This window comes from Drosophila subpulchrella, chromosome 4 (assembly GCF_014743375.2).
Source record: "Drosophila subpulchrella strain 33 F10 #4 breed RU33 chromosome 4, RU_Dsub_v1.1 Primary Assembly, whole genome shotgun sequence".
Lineage (NCBI taxonomy): Eukaryota > Metazoa > Arthropoda > Insecta > Diptera > Drosophilidae > Drosophila > Drosophila subpulchrella.
In genome coordinates, this window is record NC_050608.1 from 1,399,328 (window position 1) to 1,416,034 (window position 16,707).

Below are 16,707 nucleotides of genomic sequence, written 5' to 3' on the forward strand. Positions count from 1 at the left end.
TGTTAAAATAAAACTAAAAAAAAATTCCATTTTGTGTGTGGAACAATTTGTAACTTTGTAAACAGGCAAAATATTCCCACGTTTTCTCCGCGAGTGTATGGATGTGTTTATGCTGCTTATCGCACTGGTAGACGCCGCAGTGCTAACGTAACAAAATCAAACAAATGCTGAGTTTGATATCTGCGATAATCAAGAGCAAACAGCTGGGCTGCAGATAGCAGAGTCAGAAACTTTTAAACCCGCTCACATCTACAAATAGCGCTGTCCTCCATTTAATGCAGCAGTCCGTTTTGTTCACAGATTGAAGCGATCAGTCAGTTCCACAAAAAACCAAGGTGAAGCATATTAATTGAATGTCGGTGGGACTTAGAAAACCAAACATTTATGTTTTCCTTGCTAGTGCGCTCTGCAAATATATCGATTACTGAGTTTGCAGTGAATCAAAAATAATTCCGATAGTGAATCGTTTTGATGTATCGATACTTGCATCTGTCGAGTATAAATATTGCTGAAAAATAAGGCGGAGTGGAGTGTCTGAAATTTAGAATAATTATTTAGCTACATTTCGCGGCGCTATTACTTGAGTCGTGTACAATTAAAGAAATTACTAATTGTGTATGTATGCCAAAAGAAAAGTTATAAGCTAAATATCATTGATAATAACATTTAATATGACCAAATCAGAACACAGGCGTGATATCATGCATATCCAATCATACACACCTACTCCATTCGTCTGTTTAAAATCTAAAGATTGACTGATATCATCGAAGGTAGCCAGAATCAATATATTAGTGTGTATAAGAATAATGTGTTCTCGCTTGAAGGTTCCGTTCCCCATACAGACGTATGTATATCTTATTCCATTGCCAATGTGGCCAATACAAGTGCAAATATGTATGTAGCTCATGTCGTGACGTATGACGTAAGATTCCTGGTTGTGGAGCGTTGATATAAATGACCTGGTGCCTGATTCTTTTGAACAAGGCTCCGATACGAAAATGCATATACTAATATCGGTCCTATTATATCGCGTTCGGATTTAAACAAGAAAACGGCTAAGCTATAATTCAATAGTATGAGATAGTTTTTGTTACAAGGCGTGGTATAGTGTATACTAGAAAAACTGTGTACCTTCATACATATGTATGCATATACACTCTAAATATGCATGTAGAAGAAATAATGGTGGACCTCGCATGTAATGTTCGCAAGAATTTGTGCCGATGGTCCAAATATGATCTTCCCTTTGCCCGAATCAAACTCAAATACATGCAAAATTATGCACCAGTAGATGTTCTTCAAGACGTATAAATGCGTGTATATCTATTTATGGAAGATGTTCATACCTCATCACTCTGATAAACGTTCAGAACTTTCATAGCTGTGCTCATGAAACTAGTAGTGCTCTTTAGCTTCGAAATTTGACTTCCAGTTAAATAATAAAAGGGATAGTTTACGGTTTAATTTCAAACTTTATTTATGCTCGCTCGAAAAAAGGATTTTTGTAACCTGTTTGAAATTTCCTATGCAGATCTATATTACCCTTTTAAAATCGATATATCCTTGCAGAGGGTATTATGATTTCTGTTAGCAATTTGCAGTGAAGAAGTCGTTTCCGGCCCTATAGGAATTTATATATGTATATTATTAATCGGCATCCGTCTGTTCGTCTCCCAGTTTTAAACTATCGGGATGAAGCTTTCCCAAAAGTTGTATTTTATTTTCCGGCCAAAACAAGGCGTATCGACAAAAATAATCATAACAAATATTGCAGTTTTTAAGCCAGGAGTCAATTAAAAAAACATTTTTTTTATTTTTACCGTTTAATATATATATTTAAATATACACTACCAAAATTTCAAGTCGATCGGACTAATACTCTAATATGGGCTTTGCAAAACACGTTTATAAAGTACTTGTTTTTCGGAACTTTTAAGCGGCTTGACTGGTCATATCCAAACATAGATCATATTTTTCAACCTTATAAAAAAAACGACCGCCTCTGGCAAGTTTTTTTTAACTTAAATTTTTTTTAATATGAATATGAATAAAATTCAGGCTTTTCTGGAGGCAGGTTTAGTCAACTCCTAAACAAAATTTTTAAAAATTTAAATTTTCTTTAAAAAATTGGCAAGCTGACTTTCCAAAATGTTTCCAACCATGCACAGAGTGAATTATTCAAGTAATTTGCACTCAAATTGAGAATTTTGGTACTCAAAAATTCAGCATGAACAAAAATTCTCACTTTGAGTGCAAAATACTCACTTTCAGTACAAATTTCTTTAACGCTGTTTCTGAGAAATGTAAAAGAAAAGTTTAAAAATCGGGGAAACATTTTGTTACTGTTGGTATTTAGACAAATCACGTGAGGAGAGCGTACAAAGCATTTCAAAAAACTTTTTCAAAAACACACACAGGCATGCTGCTTTATCTTACAAGCGGGTCTTAAAAGTCTTAAAAGACTTTTTACAACATCAAGAATCTCAAGAGCTATACAGTCTAAAGCTTAAACCCTTTCAGAGGGTATAATGATTTCAGTCAGAAGTTTGCAACGCAGTGAAGAAGACGTTACCGACCCCATAAATTATATATTTTCTTGAATATAAAAAAAAACGAGTCGATCTAGCCATGCCCGTCGGTCTGTCCGTTTCTACGCAAACTTGTCTCTCAGTTTTAAAGCTATCGGGATGAAACCTTCCCAAAACTCTTATTTCTATTGCAGATAGTATATAAGTCGGAACGAGGATCGGACAACTATGTCCTATATCTCCCATAAGAATGATCAAAAATATATTTAAAAAAAAAATCTACTACAAATTAAAACTTCAGTGTTTTTTGCCATATTAATTTCTACCACTCCATTCTTTACCCTACCATTCTTTTCAAATCTCAAAACTACGAATAAAATTTTAAAAAACCAGTCGCTTTAATCATATAGCTGCTATAGGAACGATCGGGTAGTTAAGTGAAGATAATACAAGGACCGTTATATTTCGTTGTCGTTAAACATATACGGTAGTAAGTTGAATTGGAACAATGTGTCTATAATTAGCTTGTAGTTTTCCTAAAATCGGAAAGCTCTGTACATGCAATGCTCCCACGGGGACGACCTGCAAGGGTATAGAATCTTCGGCTTGCCGAAGCTAGCTTCCTTTCTTCTTTTTATGTTTATTTTTTGTTGTAGATTACTGTCTAAACTACAAACATATGTGTTGATACTAAAACTATACTTACTAAATAAAATTAAGCAATACATTGCATTCTAGGTAAACTCTAATAAAAGAATAATAATTAAAAGAAACGTTTATTGCCGTTACTAACAAAACAAAATCACAAAAAAAAGTAATATTTTCGTTAACACCTCTATGCCACGGTTGTCGAATATTTCGGTTAGATTTGGATTTTACTGGTATTGTGTATTTTGACGTCATTATGTTTTATCAGATTGAAGCTTATCAGTTTGCCGATTAATACGTATGTTCTTTTCTACCTTGCTTTCGTACTTGACTGAATCCACTTTCAGCTAGATATGTATTTACGACGGTTCATGCAGTCATTTCCTTATCTTGATCAAGTCCATAAGGCGTCACTCCCGTCATTTCACGGTTTGGGGCTACACGAGACAAGTAAATGAATAAATAAGTAAATATCTTTGTGTTTTATATCCAAAATCATTTAGGTGGTCACAGTTAAAAAATATGTATATTGTTCTTATAGCCTTGCAGAGGGAATTATGATTTCAGTCAGAAATTGGCTGCGTAGGGAAGGGGAGTTTCCGACCATGTAAAGTGTATATATTCTTGATTAGCATAACTAGACGAGTCCATCTAGCCATGTCCGTCTGTCTGTCAGTTTCTACGAAAACTTGGCTTCCGAGTTTTAAAGCTGGTAGTTTATTAGTCACAACGAGCCGGATCGGACAACTACATCCCATAAAAATAATCGGAAAAAAGAGAGAAAAAATTTAACTTCGTTGTTTTTGATCATATTCTCTTCTACTCTCCCGAATATACCAATCTACCGAATATACCAATCTTATGAATATACTTATGATTTAAATTGCATAATATGGTGCAAGGGTATATCAACTTCGGCTGATCAAAGATAGCTTCTCTTCTTGTTTTATACAAAATTTTCACGAAACGATGCCAGCTGGGGAATTGGCATTTGGAACTAGCTGAAAAATTTGTGGTTTGTAGAACTCATGTTTTAACACTTCCGTTGCTTTCCTGTCACCTAAATTGGTTAAGCGTAACTCGAGAAATAATTATATACCAAGGCATAGCATTATATATCATACTAAAATGGTAAATACAATTTAAAATATTTAAATGGTAAATAAAAAACATCAATTAAAAATGATTAAATAAAATAAATGACATCCTCATTGGACCCCGAACCTGCGTCACGGGCGATTTTAGTTTATACCAAGAATTTCCTATATTTATGTAATAACTCTTGATTTAAGAAAAACTTCCTAAACTTTAAAGATAATTTTCTTGTATTTAGAAAAAAAAAAAATTGTAATGTCTATTTTCAACAAGAAAGGAAGTTGTTCGGCATGCCGAAGTTTGTATACCCTTGCAGTTATAATTATTAAATTTAAAAATACAAAAAAAGATATTCCAAATAGTATAAGAAGCTATAATTTGTTTCATATTATTTTCCTACCAATTTTCCGATCGTTTCTATGGCAGCTATATTATATAGTCGTCCGCTTTTTATTAAATTTAATTCAAAATTCAGAACTAACTAAAAAATGTTATTTCCGAGCGTTGGAGGTTATATGTTTAAAAACACCGAAGCTATAATTTGTTTCATATTATTTTTCCACCAATTTTCCGATCGTTCCTATGGCAGCTATATGATATAGTCGTCCGATTTCGATAAAATTTAATTCAAAATTAAATAAAAAATGTTATTTCCAAGCTTTGGAGGTTATATTCTAAAACCACCAAAGATATAATTATTTTAAATTTTTTCTCCCGATTATTTCTATGGGAGCTATAAGATTTATTTTTCCGATCCGGCTGGTTCCGACTTATATACTACCTGCAAAAGATATGACTTTTGGGAAAGTTCCAGCCCGATAGCTTTAAAACTGAGAGACTAGTTTGCGTAAAAACGGACGGACAGACGGACATGGGTAGATCACTCGCCTAGTGATGCCGATCAAGAATATATATACTTTATGGGGTCGGAAACGTCTCCTTCACTGCGTTGCAAACTTCTGACTGAAATCAATATACCCTCTGCAAGGGTATACAAATGTAGGATAATTCTTTTTTATTTTAAGTGTGTTTCCCTTAGCTGAGTAACGGGTATATCGGTGCCACTTTTTCTCTTGAATAAATTAAAAAAAAAAATAAAACCAGTTAGTCAAACATCAAACAAGTTTTTTAAAGCCTTTACAAGTTTGGCCGAGCTAAAGAAAGCTAACAACAGAAAAACTTATTTCTCTTCACGTTTCGTAGAACCCTTTTCTTACCAGTACTAGGTATTGATTTTATTTTTACTTACAGATTCGACCATAACAAATGGCCACTATAGATGGAAGACCGGCGCAATATGGTATTTCACTTAAACAACTACGCGAGCTCATGGAGCATCGTGGTCCTGAAGGTGTAAATAAGATTGCGGAATTTGGTGGTATTCATGAATTATGTAAAAAGTTATACACATCTCCCAATGAAGGCAAGTTATGCTCCATATAATATAGACATTTGTAAAACGTACTTAATTTAATTTTAGGGTTAAGTGGATCGAAAGCTGACGAAGAGCATAGGCGGGAGACATTCGGTTCAAACGTAATACCACCAAAGCCACCAAAAACCTTTTTGACACTAGTCTGGGAGGCTCTTCAAGATGTAACCCTTATTATTTTAGAGGTAGCTGCATTAGTATCGCTCGGTCTATCATTTTATAAACCCGCCGACGAGGATGCGCGTAAGTTCTTTAATTCTAGTTAATCAATTGACACACAAGTAAGTGTAGTATTACAAGGCTATATTTTATTTAACAGCTGTGCTACAGGAGGAAGAGGAACACCATGGTTGGATTGAAGGATTGGCCATTCTTATTTCTGTTATTGTAGTAGTTATAGTAACAGCTTTCAATGATTACTCAAAAGAAAGACAATTCCGAGGTCTGCAGAATCGTATTGAGGGCGAGCATAAGTTTTCAGTTATCCGAGGAGGGGAGGTGTGCCAAATTTCAGTTGGAGATATTCTGGTTGGAGATATTGCTCAGGTCAAATATGGAGACTTGTTGCCGGCAGATGGGTGTCTCATTCAAAGTAACGACTTAAAGGTATGTTTTAACTAAACTAAATATCCGAGTGCTATAATATAAATAGAATATTTGTTGTGGAAATGAATATGAGCATTCGTAATATATTTTTATTTAACGATTTTTGCAAAATATTCATTTCACCTTTGAATGTTATTACTTGTTATGCAGGTGGATGAATCGTCGTTAACTGGAGAATCTGATCATGTCAAAAAGGGAGCAGATGTTGATCCCATGGTTCTATCAGGCACGCATGTTATGGAAGGAAGCGGTAAAATGGTTGTTACTGCCGTAGGGGTTAATTCACAAGCAGGCATAATTTTTACGCTTCTTGGCGCGGCAGTTGATGAGCAAGAAGCAGAAATTAAAAAAATGAAAAAGGGTAAGTACGAACAAAGCCAAAGTACTTTAATTTTATATTTAAACACAATCCAATCGTTTTCATAACGAATGTAATAAATGAAGAGCCTGCCGGCGATGGTCTGGAACTTTTTTATTCTTATATATGCGTATATTATATATTTATTATTTATTTTCTTTTTTGTTGCTATTTTTTCATATTCCAAATGTCATATGTGAATTGCATGATGTGAATTGATTGACCCATCATCCTTCATCTACCCAATCAACAAACCAATTTGTCAACCAACCTACCAAATATAACCTGCGACCAACACCTACCACAAACAAACCAACCAATCTACAAAATTAATCCAAAATGTAAATGAAACGGAAATTTAAAATGATTGAAAATCATTGTTGAAATTCAGAAGCTAAAAAGGCCAACAAGCAAAAGAGTCTGACAGGTGAATTCTTGCGTCATATTGATAATTATTATTTTTGTAATATACATATTTTTCAAGCGAATATTTATATGAGCGTGTATATTTATGAACCTACTCAAATATGGTGTTTTCTTAAATTGATACTGACAGTCTAAAGAATTTTAATTAAAGTTAAATTTTCAATTTATTGAGTACAGTGATGGCAAGCAGAACCGTCAAGCCCAGTAAGGAACAGCGGCCGACAATCACACTTCAACATGTTTCGCTGCCAAATCACTCACACACACACAGTCACACATCATTATGAGCTGTGCGTCTGCTGGCCATCGCTGATTTAGAACCAATAGTTTTTATTCCTCAAATCAATATAATTTATAAAGTAAACAAGAAGAAAGTCCATATTTTTCTAAGTATTTTTTAATACTACCAGTAGAAGAGTCGATATAGCCAAATCCGTGTATCTGAAAAAGTTGAGACTTACCCTTTTATAATTATGCCACGCCGACTCTAATGCCCACAGATCGAAACATTCTGTCATGAATGTCACTGTCAGTATCGGCGCCTATATTTATTATAGAATTGCCTAACAGATTAAGGGGTATTTAACAGTCAAGACAGTTCACTATACCGATCCTTCGTGTTATAACCCTTACCAGAAGTGGCCTTTTGCTCTCCCTATAAGAAAGCTAACATCAATTAATAATGTTTTAAATCAACAAGTTATCAGCTATAAAGAAAATTTAAAAAAAATTGTAAATTTCAGTTGCCTACTAGAAAGTGAGTGTAATGGTAACGAGTGATCGATAAGTAATGTCAAAGGAAGGACTCCTCAGGATCAGTAAAATTTTGAAGGAAAAAATTATAAATAAATAATCTGTTAGGCCAGTTGGGGATAAATATCACAGTTTATTAGACTATAGTTGTATTCTTACTTAAAATACGCGTCGAATGACACCTCATTTGTTAAAATCTTTTCAAAAGTACGCAAAATAAGGCTTTAAAATACAAATGTGTTTGGTTTGTCAGTTTGTCCGAAAACGTGTTTTAAGGGTCCTGAAAACATTTAAATGTTGTTAAATGGAAAACAGCAATAAATAGCCACATTTCGTACCGTAACTAGGGTAAAGCAACAGACTTGTGCTATATATTGAAGAGGTATTTTGAAATACTATGCAATTCTCTATAACGTAAGTTGTCTAACTACCGTAGCTTGAAGTAGTTTTTAGACCTTTTTTGTTGCCTTATTTGTTTTCAGCAGCTTCATATAAGAAACTTTAGTTCTACGACTTTTGGAAAAATCTGATAGTTAAACAGCTATAAATATCTAAAGGGCGTAACTTCTATGCTGCTAACAGACTCAAGCTTTATGTCGAAGAAAAGGTATTTTTAAATTTAATGTTCAAAAACTAGAGAAAAGGATATAGTACCTCTTTTGTTAAAATCCGATGCTAAGTTCAAAAGTTATCCAAAAAAAGTTTATGGATGACTTTCCAAAATAAAAATGTTTGTCCTTTTGTTTGCGGATATGCATCAAATCGTGTTTCTAGGACGTATCCGTAGAACTAAATTTTACTGCGTGTAGCAGCACGATATAAGAAACGTTTGTTCTACGACTTTTGAAAAAACTTGCTAGTTTGGCGGAATATTGTTAAAATAATCTTGCTGCTCTTGTTGAAGTTGCATAAATACAATAGTTTCAATAGTATCTTTTTGGAACTATTCTTAAAGACGGCCAAAATAATTTAATTTTGAATTCGGAACTATATATCCCTTGAGATTGTTCACCTTTTTACTAAGCGATGAAAAGTGCATCGCGTTTCAGTTCAGTATGACAAACATTTCATGCGATCCCAATTTGTTGACAAAATGACCACTATTTATTTGCAATTCGAAACTATGTAGCCCTTCATTAGCTTAGATTCATTAGCTTTTCATACATCAAACAAAACAGATCTTAACGAGATTAAAACAAAGTGACGTCGCACCTTCACGGTACAATAGTTATGATATAAATATTTGTGACGAAAAAGAATTATAAAGTAAAAAAGTAAAAGTTACGATAAAATACGATATTCATATAAACGAAGTTATACAGTCATTTTTTAAAGTCATTTTTGTCATAGTATTGAGGTATATAAATTGAAAAACACTGAAATCAATTGACTTCTGATATCAAATAACAACACCTCTTAACGAGGTAAAAAGCTAGAAACATATAAAAGTGGGGATATAAACTTTTGTGACGAAAATTATTCACCTATAGGCTTAAACATGTCGAAAACTTACCGTATTGAATTAAATGTTTTAAAATACCAAACGGGTATTTTTATATAGTTATTTTAACCATTTTTGGTGAGGTGCCAATAAAACTTAGTACTTTGAGTTTTTTACCACAGATTTATTATTTAAAAAATTAACTTTATAAATTGTTAAGTTAAATTTGAATTCAAAAAAATGAAAACTTGTTGTTAAAGGGTTTCAAAAAAATTCACAGAAACAAGTACTTCAATAATGAAGTGATCGAAATTCTTAAAGAAAAACACAATTTTAGGTCTTGTTCGAATTTGGCTACCAGGCTACCTGGCTACCAGTTAAAAAAGTGGTTTTGCCGGGCGTTCCTTTTAAGCGCTGTAACTTTCTAACAACTTTAAATATTAAAAAATCATTTAAGTTACATAATTGTAGAGGAAATAATTGTGATTAATGCAATAAATTTTTTTTAAACCGAGACATGATAGACATACAATCAATACAATTAATTAAATATTTATACAAACGAAAAATAAATATTTAACAAAGTAGTGAAGGCAAATATATTTAAAAACAAAATGCTTACCTATTTCACCCTATTGTTTCAATAGGCTATACGATAAAGTCGCCAGACAGATACATTTTTTGTCCTGAACAGGTAATAAATAAAAAAAAATCGATCTGAAAAGTTTCAAATCGCTATATTTAAAGCTGCTCAATTTTTTTTTGGAATCCATAGGCTCCGATTGGCAAGCGTTTTCACCCTGTTTCAGGTGTCCATAAAACATACGATCTGTATATTTTCATGTCCATAGATTTTACACTGCGTAAAATATCTTAAGCATTAGCTTAGTTTTGCATACAAACAGGGAGCACTAGGATATTGCCATACAAACAGAGCGGCTTTTAAACTGGATTTGCAAAAGATTCAAATCGCTAGCTGTTAAACCGACCTCGCAAGCAGTAATGAAACAGACGGACATGTCTATATCGACTCGTCTAGTGATCCTGGTAAAGAATATACTTCGTCTCCTTACTGCGTTACAAACTTTTGACCAAATCTTTAATACCCTCTGCAAGAGTTGAAGTCAAAAATGTGAACTTTTTATTTAATACTGTAGGTTTTTTTTCTTTGCATAGCTTAATAAGACATTGTAGCTTAATTTAAAGTTTGAAAATTATTAAAAAACTTGTCGCTCGATTCAGGTGAAAGCGACGGTCGTGCGCAAATAAAGGGGACCCAAGCGCCAACTCAACGCCAAACAGTTTCAAGCGAAGGAACCAAATCTGAATCTGAAGGAAATCATGTGCCGCAATCCTCCTCGACATCCGCAGCTGCTGAGACAGGACATAAGAAGGAAAAATCTGTGCTGCAGGCAAAGCTGACAAAATTAGCTATACAGATTGGATATGCTGGGTCGACCATTGCCGTACTTACAGTCATAATTCTGATTATTCAGTTTTGTGTTAAGACATTCGTTATTGACGAAAAGCCCTGGAAGAACACTTATGCCAATAACTTGGTAAAGCATTTGATTATTGGAGTTACAGTATTAGTAGTGGCTGTACCAGAGGGACTTCCTCTGGCCGTTACCCTATCTTTAGCATACTCGGTCAAGAAAATGATGAAGGACAACAATTTGGTTCGGCATTTGGATGCGTGTGAAACAATGGGTAATGCCACTGCCATTTGCTCTGATAAAACCGGAACTCTTACGACCAATCGTATGACTGTTGTACAGTCTTACATCTGTGAAAAATTGTGCAAGGTTTTGCCAACGCTAAGCGATATACCACAGCATGTAGGCAATTTGATTACAATGGGAATATCTGTTAACTCAGCTTATACCTCAAATATAATGGTAAATTTGTAGTTGTTGTTTTAAGCCCAATTAGTAATAATATATTTTAATTGTTTCTAACAAAAAGGGTGGGCACAACCCAGGAGATTTACCAATCCAAGTTGGCAACAAAACAGAGTGTGCTCTTTTGGGCTTTGTGCAAGGCTTAGGTGTAAAATACCAATCTATTCGAGACGAAATTACAGAGGACAAATTTACCCGCGTGTATACTTTTAACTCCGTTCGTAAGAGCATGGGCACTGTGATTCCCCGACCTAATGGAGGATTCCGATTGTATACCAAAGGAGCTTCAGAAATCATCATGAAAAAGTTCGTATCTTTATTGAATCATACGAATATTTTAATTGTTCATAATAATTGCAGGTGTGCTTTTATCTATGGCCATGAGGGTACCCTAGAAAAGTTTACAAGGGATATGCAGGAGCGTTTAATACGCGAAGTTATTGAACCAATGGCTTGCGACGGTCTGCGCACGATATCTGTGGCGTATCGCGACTTTGTGCCTGGCAAAGCTGCAATTAATGAAGTGCATATTGATGGCGAGCCCAACTGGGACGACGAGGAAAACATTATGACGAATCTTACATGCCTCTGTGTGGTTGGTATAGAAGATCCAGTTCGTCCCGAAGTACCGGACGCCATTCGAAAATGTCAACGCGCTGGTATAACTGTTCGCATGGTAACTGGAGACAACATCAATACAGCACGATCAATTGCCAGCAAATGTGGTATTTTGCGGCCAAATGACGACTTTCTTATTCTGGAAGGCAAAGAGTTTAATAGACGTATTCGGGATAGCAATGGGGATGTAAGCATTATTAATTAGTGTATTACATTCTTAAACCGTTATTTTTATAAACAGATTCAACAACATCTTATTGATAAAGTATGGCCGAAATTGCGGGTTCTAGCACGATCATCCCCAACCGACAAGTATACGTTGGTTAAAGGTTTGTTTTCTTTTCTTTTTTCGTATAGTGTATAAAGCTCTGACTCAAAGAGCCCGCCACTTAAACTGTTGTAATTGTTCTTTTATTTTAATATATTTGAAGGTATTATTGACAGCACTGTTAGTGAAAACCGTGAAGTGGTTGCTGTAACTGGCGACGGAACAAATGATGGTCCAGCTTTGAAAAAAGCTGATGTAGGCTTTGCGATGGGAATTGCCGGCACAGACGTTGCTAAAGAAGCTTCTGATATTATACTAACTGACGATAATTTTAGCAGCATTGTAAAAGCTGTAATGTGGGGTCGAAACGTATATGACTCCATAGCAAAGTTTTTACAGTTTCAGTTAACGGTCAATGTAGTCGCTGTTATTGTTGCATTTATTGGTGCGTGCGCTGTGCAAGATTCTCCTCTTAAGGTAAGTAGTCCAATAGAGAAATTGTATACAATTCTAAAAACAACACTCTATAGGCAGTACAGATGTTGTGGGTCAATCTAATAATGGATACATTGGCATCGCTTGCCTTAGCAACAGAGTTTCCGACTCCAGATCTATTGCTCCGTAAACCCTATGGCCGCACAAAACCTTTAATATCTCGCACAATGATGAAGAACATACTGGGTCAGGCGCTTTATCAGTTGGTAATAATATTTGGACTGCTCTTTGTCGGTAAGTTATATGAAACAATTTTATTTTGTGTTATATATTTGAATGCGTTCTAGGTGATTTAATACTTGATATTGAGTCTGGACGTGGACAGGAACTGAATGCTGGCCCAACCCAGCACTTTACTATTATTTTTAATACATTTGTCATGATGACATTGTTTAACGAAATAAACGCTAGAAAAATTCATGGGCAACGCAACGTTATTGAAGGACTTCTTACAAATCCCATATTCTACACCATATGGATTTTCACTATGATATCACAGGTATGCTACATTGAAAAAATGTTTAATATATCTAAGTATCTATTAAAAATATTTTAAGGTGTTAATAATTCAATATGGAAAAATGGCATTCTCGACCAAGGCTTTGTCACTAGATCAGTGGCTCTGGTGTGTATTTTTTGGAATCGGCACACTTGTCTGGGGTCAGCTTATTACCTCAGTGCCTACCAGAAAATTACCTAAGATTTTATCGTGAGTAAATGTTTAACGTTATTACGCTTACCCGCTTATACATAAGTGGATGTTGATGCTCTAATCTGCTTGCATTTCTTAAGTCTAAAATCTTTTGCACGGTGGTATTAACACGGTGCTTGCTAGCCCTAAGACTCAAGGCTCTAGTTAAGTAAAATATTAATATGTATTTCTGCTTGTATTATTTGATTAGTGCTGGTGGCTATAAACTTTATACTTTATAATAATTATTATCAAGATGCATGTATTATAGTTAGTATTTTAAATATCTAGTTTTATGAATATGTTTTTCAGTCAAAATAAATAACCTGTTCAACAGACTTTTTTCGTAAATATAATTAAGACGGATATATGAATGAGAGATGTTATTTTTTATACTTTGAAAAAATAAAAAATATTCAAAATTTTAGAAGGTAAGATTTGTTTAGCTATTTTTAAGTTATTAACCGAATGTATGTATGTTTAAGTAGCATATAATTATATAATTGCAAATATTTCAGTATGTCAGGGCTGTCACAAAAAGACTCATTTAAGAAGTATTCGCTGTTGTTTTGTTTTGTCTTGATTAGAAGGCCCTTTAAATCTAAAGAAGTACAAACGGAATGGGAATCCTACCTTGTTTGCCTAGGTACACACTGGCAGAGGGTCAGAAGTTTGAAACGCAGTAAAGGAGACGTATTCGACCCTAGACATTTTAATGTTCTTGTTTAGCTTCACCTGGCCGTTTGTCAGTCTGTCTTTCTATACAGCTTGCGAGCTCACTTTATTCGCTAGCGTTTTGAAACTTGCGCAATCGTCATAAAATATATCAAGTATGAAAGCCGCCTGGTTGAACGTCTACATCCTAGAGCTCCAATACGAAATGTAGCTGTCTTTAAATTGCAAAATGCTATTGACATGCAACTTAGAAAATCGTGTATTGTACGTTAACCATGCCGATCGAAATTAGCAAGATTAACCTTATGGTCCAAAAGGTACAAATTTCATGTTTTGCAAGACAGTTTCCTACTTCTCGTCGGTTAATGTTAAATACTTTATTTATATCTTATTTTTTTCATAAAAACTTCCACTTGACGGAGTAATCAAATTGATATTTTGTACAAGCTATTGCGACCCATAAGTTGTTCTGAGAGTCCTTTTAATTTGAATTTTACAAAAACCTACGCTATGACACGATTCAAGACACATTTTTTCCAAAATGTTAGGTCATATGGTTTGGGCTGCGGCACCATGATGGAAATCGAATTAACTTATCTTACAGTTACACCATAATTTTGCCTAAATTTCAATTTTTTATAATATAAATCTATCGACCAAAAAAGATGATAAAACACAACTTCAAAAAAGCACAATAAACCTATTTTTCCATACGTGCTTTGTTTGATTCGCTCGGACGTAAACTTCAATTTGGAACCCATAATTATTGTTCAAACGTTTCTTTTCTCAGATTTTACGTTATCTACAGACAATTTGCAGTCGTAGAAAATTCACATTTTTAATATTTGTGAAGTTCCTGCGTTACTCGTCCAATCATATTGATCTGCTTAGCAACTTTAAACGTTAAAGTAAATTAAATTTAAAAAAAAGAAGCGAAGCTAACTTCGGCAAACCGAAGTTAATATATTCTCTGCAGGTCGATTCCCATGGGAGCATTGTATGTACAGAGCTTTCCGATTTTTAGAAAAGTAAATAATAATTACAGAAATATAAAGATAGTTTTCCATTTCAATTTACTACCGTATATGTTTACGGTAAAAAGAAATATAACGGTCTTTTTATTATTTTGACATTCATTTTCCGAACATTCCTATGTTGACAAAGTTAGGGGTGGGAAATCGATTTTTTCGAAAAATGTTCTGGCTGGAACACATGTCGTATGAGTAATTTTAAAGCAAACTTTGAGGACGATTCGCAAGGTCTAAATCTTAACAAAATTGGTTTTTATTTTTAATTACATTTTTTACAGACCTTAATCTACCATGTAAAATGGTGAGAACTAGTTTTTATTTTTTGGACCACCCTAGTGTACATACATATGATTGCAGAGTTCATTTTATTTTCAGCCTGATAATTTTAATCAAAACTGTTAATATTTTTCTTCAGTTCACTTCGACATCAACGACTTAATAAAAATCACGATTTAATTTAGCTCTAATTTTAATGTATGTTTAGGATGTCACGTGATGACATTTTAAAGTTTGGGGTAGTAATCTACAGGTAAAATCCTTTCAGATATTGTAGTGCTTAGTCTTAAGCCAAGAAAAAATCCGGGTTTTGTCGACCAGTGTAATTTGTACAACTGTTTTTCACGAGGTGTGAACGCCTAATATTTTTTGTACTGAATATTGGTGGACAAGATATACAAAAGGTTTTAAGTTTTGATAATAACCTATCATTATACGAAAGAACTCGATGCATGGCCGTTTTTTAAGGGAACTCAAGAGTTTGCGTTGCATTGATATTTTGATATTCGTAATATATATTACTTTAGCTTACGTCTTCCGTTAAGACTTCAATAAAGGCAACAGCAGACCCTTTGCACGTGCATATGTCGCGTTATGTCATTTAAGGCATACCGATGGAAATTGTTTGGATTTAAATGTTTTGTTCTTCAGGTCGTTTAGCTAGACGACACGCACTTTAATAGCGTTTTTCTCGAAACCACGACTTGGAAGCCTGTGGACACGACAACTCAAAACGTTATGAACCGATACTGCTTAAACTAAGGATTTGAAAAAATATATTAATAATACCCGTTACTCGTAAAGTAAAAGGGTATACTACATTCGTCGGAAAGTATGTAACAGGCAGAAGGAAGCGTTTCCGACCCCATAAAGAATATATATTCTTGATCAGGATAACTAGCCGAGTCGATCTAGCCATGTCCGTCTGTCCGTATGAACGCTGAGATCTCGGAAACTATAAGAGCTACAATACTGGGATTAGGCATGCATATACCTGAAATTCCTGCAGCGCAAGTTTGTTTCAGCAGGGTGCCACGCCCACAAGCCGCCCAAAACTTTGGCTCCTACAGTTTTATGCTAGAATAACAATTTTAACTGAAATGTGTTGTTCTCATCAATACCTATCGTAAACCAAAAAAAAGTTTGCCACGCCCACAAACTTCAAAAAATCGTAAATATGAACGCGGATATCTCATGAACTATCAAAGATAGAGAACTGTGATTTCAGACTTAGATTCCATAGCCTTGTACGCAGCGCAAGTTTGTTATGCGAATATGCCACGCCCACTCTAACGCCCACAAACCGCCCAAACCTGTGGCGCCCACAACTTTGATGCTGGATATACAATTTTAACTGAAATGTATTGGTCTCGTCAATACGTATCGATTGACCCAAAAAAAAAGTTTGCAACGCCCATACGGCTTAAATCGACCATATATTGAGATCGCCGGTAGGTGGCGC

General features: G+C 34.5%; 1 protein-coding gene across 15 annotated transcripts in view; it reads left to right on the plus strand.

Moving 5' to 3' along the window:
• The first annotated feature begins 460 nt into the window (after positions 1-460).
• The window catches only part of LOC119550109 (plasma membrane calcium-transporting ATPase 3), a 39,984-nt gene continuing 23,737 nt past the window's right edge, over positions 461-16,707 (plus strand). For 13 of the 15 annotated variants that reach the window (XR_005219450.1, XM_037858882.1, XM_037859162.1 and 10 more), the window contains exons 1-14: positions 461-615; positions 5,526-5,697; positions 5,755-5,949; positions 6,026-6,312; positions 6,463-6,673; positions 7,062-7,097; positions 10,533-11,188; positions 11,256-11,497; positions 11,552-11,996; positions 12,051-12,138; positions 12,241-12,554; positions 12,608-12,806; positions 12,860-13,071; positions 13,130-13,281. Coding sequence is in view for 14 of the 15 variants with exons in the window: in XM_037858882.1 (XP_037714810.1) it covers positions 5,541-5,697; positions 5,755-5,949; positions 6,026-6,312; positions 6,463-6,673; positions 7,062-7,097; positions 10,533-11,188; positions 11,256-11,497; positions 11,552-11,996; positions 12,051-12,138; positions 12,241-12,554; positions 12,608-12,806; positions 12,860-13,071; positions 13,130-13,281 (3,194 nt within the window). In the remaining variant the exon portion in view is untranslated. The remainder of the gene's footprint in view (positions 616-5,525; positions 5,698-5,754; positions 5,950-6,025; positions 6,313-6,462; positions 6,674-7,061; positions 7,098-10,532; positions 11,189-11,255; positions 11,498-11,551; positions 11,997-12,050; positions 12,139-12,240; positions 12,555-12,607; positions 12,807-12,859; positions 13,072-13,129; positions 13,282-16,707) is intronic. The other 2 variants (XM_037859081.1, XM_037858802.1) reach the window with 1 other exon arrangement.